A 7,035-nucleotide genomic window follows, 5' to 3' on the forward strand; every position below is an offset into this window, starting at 1 on the left:
TGTCTTATTTCCCTAAAAGGGCTATTTCTATTATTAAGCAGGGACAACTTAACAAAATAAAAGAGTTCCTGTGCCTCAACACAATACCTCTCATTATTTGCTGTGTACTGGCAAAGTGAATAATTGTTATTTTCATGCACCCCATTATTGGTTGGTTGTGAGGAGTGTTGATTTGTATAAGCTTGGCTTGACCATACTAAATGGGCATATAGCCCTGCTCCCCATGACCGCCGTGCATGGGACCGGAACTTCGTCTTATTTAAAAAAAAAAAATGGACCTACAGCATTTCTAGTTGAGAACCACTGACCTAAACTATCTTAAAAAATATGGTAGCATGCATGCACGATAGTTTTAAAAAAGGCAGCAAAACTGAGTTTGCTTAGTAGATAATAATGTACTCATTTTATTTATTTTATTATAATTTTTTTTTTATTAATCTTCATCCTTAAATCCATCAAAGTCCTAATCTTCCGTATCCGAAATGAACAGCTGGGCAAGTTCACCATCAAACACAGCAGGTTCAATCGCGTCATTGCCAGAGTTAGTCTCATTGCAGTGTGACTCCTCAGAAACGATGCCGGCTTTTGCGAAAGGTCGAACAATAGAGCAAGCAGCCACAATTCATTCACAAATCGTACTGTAAATTTCTCCGGCGCTCCCTCCCAATCTTAGTAAAGCTGTGTTCGCCATTCCACCCACGCCCCTCACAACTTCACTGGCCATGTCTGTCCATTACCAATCAAGCACAAGAGTAAAAGCTGGCTTCATGCGCCCCATTGTGCGTGTCGCTACCATGCTAGTCCTCTTCTTCTCTACAGTGTGATTCACTGGGATGTCGTAATGTTGGTTGTTGGTGATGTGGTTGGGGTGGATGTGTTTCTCAGCAATCTTTTTGTTGTACAGTAATCCCTCGTTTATCGTGGGGGTTACGTTCCAAAAAGAACCCATGATAAGTGAAATCCGTGAAATAGGATTTATTAAAAAAAAAAAAAAAAAAAAAGCAAAAAAATGTGTTGTATGTTTCACCTACAGCACATTTGACAATAAAGTTGTACTTGGTACTTGATAGTCAGCTTTATTTTTTACAGTTATTATACAGTACTGAATTATGTATACAATGCAGAGGCGATTGCTCTAAGACTGCAAGGGAAGCTCAGCTTTCCCTAAAATGTCAAAAAGGACGTGATCAAATATATGTGTGTACGTACATACAATTGTGTGGACATGTCATTGGCTAAATATGCGCTACAACGCGCTCAACTTTTGTTCCGAATCAGCTTCTTATTTCTGGTTACGACGCGACTTTCTTCTCAGTCATTCCCGCAGCTTCACTGTGCTTTAAACTGTGTGGACGCTGAGCATCTACAGCGCGGACGCTGGGCGTCTCGAGAGTTCAGAGCCCGTTGTCCCAATGCATTGAAACGAGATGAGTCATTGGATAAATGCTGGTTTTGTCCCGCCCATTGGACGCTCAGCGTATCGGCTGGCCTGGAATCTCAGCTTTTCTGCATGATGATTGGATGATCTGTCTGAGGCTGAATCTCTTTTTGATTGACAGCGAAATGAGCCAATCACCGATCTTATGGTGATGGCATCGTTTTCATTTTTTTGAAAAGGAACGGAGAGTAGAATTTACGTATAAATAAACGGACACATTTTATGATGTAGGCCGAAATTGAGCTTCCCCTCCTTGACAGACTAGCAGCCGCCACTGATACAATGAAACCAAAGACCAAAACTTTGCACAGGTAAATTTGGCAAGCTGTACAGAGACGAGGCGCGGAGATTGTTCACGTTGGTCAGTCTCTTAGCCAATCAGGATGCAGAACACAATTCACTGTTTAAAAAAAAGCATTAAAAAAAACTACACAAAAAAAATCCTTGAAACAGCGAAGCCGCGGAAGGTGAACCGTGTTATAGCGAGGGATTACTGTATTTCAAAATGCAAATTTGCTTGTCCCTCATCACTTGCCAGACCCCAATCGGATATGTAGGAATTTGGGGATTGGTTGAGAGAAAAGTCAGTAATAGAAGCCAAGTGAGGCTGGCACAGCAGCAGAATGAAAGATTAAAATCTCCAAGAAAGTGTCTTCATTTAATGTAACATTACACTTTTGACTGCAGTAGGAGCGGAAGTTCTTTTCCTCGTGATCCGTCGGATGTTGCTGCGCCACGGTCATCCTTGTCTGGATGGTTAGATGGTGCCGTTTCATCAAACGAAAGCACCATCGATTAGTTGATCTTAATCCTCTCGCGGCTGCTCGACCCCACAGTCCTCTGCGTAACTGAAAGCCTGCAGTTTAAACTGTGCTTCGTTGGCATGTCTCTTCGTAGGCGCTATTTTCGGGATACTGCGAACGTGCCTTTAGCATCCTCTTTCACGCCCACCCTTCCCACATTAACATCCGCCTTTCCTCCATATAAGCAACGTGTCGGCACAACATCAGTCTGCCAAGCGGGTCCGTCATCGAAGTCACACAACAGCATTCACAGATTTTGGAACTCGGTGCGTACACAAGGCGCCCTGTCCATTTTGGACAAAATGTTTGACTTTTAAGTGTTTTATGGTCGTGAAATTATAGTAGCATGTGTGTGTGACATTATTATGCTGGTGTGCGTGCTCTGCTGCGTTTGTTTAAGTGCTCTATGGAAAATCACCAACTCTTTCACTCCTGCACTGTAACAACAAATAGGCATGCTTCAAAACCGAAACATGGTACTGTTCATGTAAAATCTTTCGGGAAAAGCGACCCCAATTGGTGTGTGCCCAAAAAAAATACTGTCTTCAGTACCCATCGGTAGCCATTGGGCGACTGTTGATGTAAAACTAGTTCTTCTTCTGGACCTGACTCGGTTGGTCAATTAAAAATCCTCAATAGGAATCCTTCCGGGTGTGTGGTCTACCACAGATCTTGTCCCGGTTTCTGCAGAGTTCATTCAGTAGTAGCCTCAGCCTCATTGGATGATCACCACCGAGCCGAGAGGGGTGAAGGAGAAAGAAGTGGCAGTAAAACAGGCCGACGTGGTTTAACTAAATGCAAGAGTATAAGTCGAGATGTTTCACATTTCTACTGAGGCAGCCACTCTAATTTCCAATGGTGTAGCATTGTAGCTCACTTGAGAATGTGGCCCAGTGTTATGATGAAATTATTATTTTTTTTTTAGGATGCGCAATTGCATTTCTGTGCATTCAGTCACAGTCAGCCGGTGTGGACGCTATAATGCACTCCATCATCAGAATTTAATTGACTTCAATGATTTATGTACATGATATTTCTTTCCCCTTTTAGGTAGCAGAGTTGTCATCTGAAGGCATGCTGCGCTTGGATCTTGATCTTTTGGATGCTGCGGTAGTGAATGCGACTTATGATGCCACTGACATGGCTCTAGAAAGTAACAGTTCAACTGTGCTTCAGTGCAAATCTGCTGAGGATGCAAAGAATTCACATGCAAAGACCCAGACTGAGTTAAAGGTTAGTCCAGAAAAATGACAACATACAGCTGACATGGAACGAAATTGCCAATTTTACATGTTACAAAAATGCTGAATAAAATGTAAAATAATATCTACTTATAACATGTAAAAATACTTTCCGTATGATTTCAAGGTCCTGAAGCTACCCACGGAAAGACAAGAAAAGGCTGCTTGGAAAAATCTAAGTCCACCACCCTCTCCCAATCCCCCAAACAGCTCTTCATGTGAGAGAGCAGGAAATTCTCAGTTAAAACACCACAGCCATCCACCAACCCCACCGACCAAAGACAAGAAACCTTCCTTTGTTCCTTCTGAACCAAACCGAGAGACCAAATGTACACCAGAAAGCAACGAGGACAAGCAACAGGATCATGAAAATGATAAAACAAGAATACCTCTGAAAAAATATGAAACTCTTTCCCGTGTTGGTGATGATCCAACTTCATGCACCGAAGGATTCGTTTCAGAAGATGACAAAGCAAAAATTGATCCACAAACACCTGGTTCAGATATAATGATACTTGCAGAAAGAAATCCCCTTATTCCTCCACTAACCGCCAAGAAACAACATTCTCTATCTGAATTTAACACCCAACCTGTAGAAGATCAAGAGGGAGAAGACCACGCTTCAAGGCTTAAAAGATCAGTTCCTTTCGGTTCTCTCTCTGATGTTTTGCTGAATGACCCCACTGTTGACAGACAAATGTGTTTGCCAGAAGAAAACACAACAAATTGCGATTGTGTTGATTGCTGTCAGAATTTAGATGCCAAGACTGAAGCGTCTGAATACGAAAACACATGTACAATGTCGAAAACTGCAGTAAGCAGGAGTGCTACCTGTACAGATGGGCTGAACATTAGTTCCGATGCTAATTTAACGAAGACAACAGTCACAACACCAACTAAAGTTGAATCAAAGCTCTCAATGTGCCAACACTCTCAGACCATGCCTCTGTCAACCAAAATTAGATCTGCCTCCTTTGGAGATTTGCTGTCTGACTCCTCACATATTTCTTTGCAGTGCCATTCAGAGGCTTTCATGGGAAATCAGGTTGACTTGCTCGCACTTGAAAATGAGTTGACTCTGGAAATGGACGAGACACACAAGCTAATGAGCAGTGTTAGGGGAGAAGATGAAGCATGCATGCCAGCAGATCTGCTGTCAAAGGCAATGGAGAAATTAAAGAAGGCAGATCATGTCCTCAAAGAGTTAGAGGAATTGAAACATACAAAGAGTCTGAGAAAACGAAATAGCTGCTGATTGTCAGCCTTACAGTTCACAGTTGTAAACCCACATTGCAATGTATCCAAACGGTGAATTCGACCACACAAACTATCGTCTCTCATCAGGAGATACAGCATACTGTAATTGGATCACACGGTATGATCGAATGTAATTCAAGTCGCACAACGCAGGCAGAAATGAATTCATCCCAAGAGCAAGATCCAGAGAAGCAAGCCCAGCAGAGCTGGACAGAATGTGCTGTCAAGTTAACAGGTCGGGGCATTATCTCAAAAAAGGAAGCCTACCCCACATTTTTATAATATAAATAAAAATTTATATAGAAAACATTTTCTCCTCCATTGCATATTCCCCGAAATGGCACATTTCAGAAATTCCAGAGGTGTGAAATTTGAATTAATGGTGCAATGGAAATTTTGAGATTTTATTTGGACTGTATGACTGATTTCGGTCATGTTTCATGCCCCTTATGCCTCAGTGTGAAGTGTGAGGAAGTAAAACTTAGAAAGGAAATGGCTCCCAAACGTCTGGCCTAAGTCCGTCAGAATTTGGTAAATGATGAACATCGAAACAATTTGATTGACGATTCCATTTGGCGTTTCCTCTTATTTTATGTTTTTCCTGTGCCGTTTAGTGTCTTGTTTAATTTTTTTCCCCATAATCCTTGTTGTGCCGTCTCTTGACCAAACTCGGCTGTTTCGACTCCATATTATCTCCCATTTGAATAAATGCTCAAAATGAACTGATGATTTTTTTTTTAAACGGTTACCAGTAATGTATAACTTTGAGTGAGTTTGCATTTGTACTGTATGACAAAATATTCTGAGGGCAGTCTCTCACGTTTTATTGTTCCTTTACTCATGTTGTTTTTATTAAAAGATATGAACATTGATTACATTGTATATATGCACTTTATTAATTATGTAAGGGAAATGATGGATTAATATTAGGATTGTCCTTCAACTCCCCAAAAATAATGTTTCCAATTTGTTTTTGAAAGATCAATAAATATTTGTTGGAAATGATGGTCGCCATGTCTTGAATAGATGTGTTCATTTTGGTATTCCTTGACTAAACCACTGGAATCTGGATGTTTAAAATCTGAAATAGTGTTATAATTCAAATTCTAAAATCAAAGGTGTAAAACTCCCACCATTGTCAGGCTCATTTTATTCTGTGCCCCATCCGCTATACCTGTTACAATCTCCTAGAGATAAAACGGTATCAAAACTGAATATCAAGATTCTCATGATTTTCAAAATTGGGTGTGGACAGAGTCACCAACATGGTGCCTATGGTACCACATGAGTAGCACTGGCCTGTATCAAAAATAGCTCAGTGGGGCATTGTGATTTTCTAGGAACGTCTAAATTGTCCTGAGATGTGATTGTGAGTGTGGATGGTTGTTTGTCAATGTCAGTGCTTCTCAATTATTTTCTGTCATGCCCCCACTAGGAAGAAGAAATCGCCCCCCCCCCTGCAACTATAAATAGTATCATTTGTCTATAAAATTGTTATAAGTACACCTCTGCATAACACTGTATCCTTATTCACGTATAAGAGGATAAAAAAAGAAAGAAATACGGACCAACTTAGCTTTATTAACTGTAACAGAAAAGATTTAAAGTGCATCTGAAATTCAAAAATAAAACTAAATCCTGAATTAAACTAAACCATTTTTTGACTGACCATGTCAAACCATACGATACTGAAAAATACAATTACATAAAATCAATAAATAATAATGCATTCAAACTGATCACAAACATTAACCCAGGAGCTGTAGTTTTGATATGAAGAAACCAGTCCGTTTATGTGCTTGAAAATAGTTTTACTCCAGCAGCACCAAGAACGTGTTACAGGCTTACTCGTGTAGCAATCAACAATAGAACTCTTACGACACCTTCTGGACGGGAGGTATGACAGCAGGTTAAAATGGCTGTACAACAAAACAATAATAAACAGATCTACATCCCTCCTTTTAATTTTTTTTTCTTTTCACACATAATGGCTAATAAATGGCTGATTCAAATTAGCAGCTAACTTACCATTACATGGACTATTACAACTTAGTAATCAACATTTTCAGGAACAGAAAAAAACTTATTCAAGATATTTACGATTCGGTTTTGATACTCTGCCACTTCTGGTACGATACACATCAGCATTGTTTTGTACTGGGCTTGTATCTAGTTTCTCAGCTTGGTTGGTAATTTCTTGTTCATTCCGGGTTTTGTCCTTTGTTGGTGTAACAATGTCAGTCTTTTCAAGAGTGTGTCTTCCCACTTCAACAGTCTCTGATTTGTCTGTGCGTTG

The 7,035-nt window shown here is 40.3% G+C and overlaps 1 protein-coding gene across 2 annotated transcripts in view; it reads left to right on the forward strand.

Annotated features, from left to right (window-relative positions):
- plekho2 (pleckstrin homology domain containing, family O member 2) overlaps positions 1-5,476 on the forward strand; it is a 23,745-nt gene extending 18,269 nt beyond the window's left edge. For both annotated transcript variants that reach the window (XM_019871177.1, XM_019870331.1), the window contains 2 exons: positions 3,292-3,474; positions 3,610-5,476. In XM_019871177.1, the coding sequence (XP_019726736.1) occupies positions 3,292-3,474; positions 3,610-4,737 (1,311 nt within the window). In that variant the 3' untranslated portion in view covers positions 4,738-5,476. The remainder of the gene's footprint in view (positions 1-3,291; positions 3,475-3,609) is intronic.
- Positions 5,477-7,035: the final 1,559 nt, after the last annotated feature.

Source organism: Hippocampus comes, unplaced genomic scaffold, assembly GCF_001891065.2.
Source record: "Hippocampus comes isolate QL1 unplaced genomic scaffold, H_comes_QL1_v1.1 scaffold303, whole genome shotgun sequence".
NCBI lineage: Eukaryota > Metazoa > Chordata > Actinopteri > Syngnathiformes > Syngnathidae > Hippocampus > Hippocampus comes.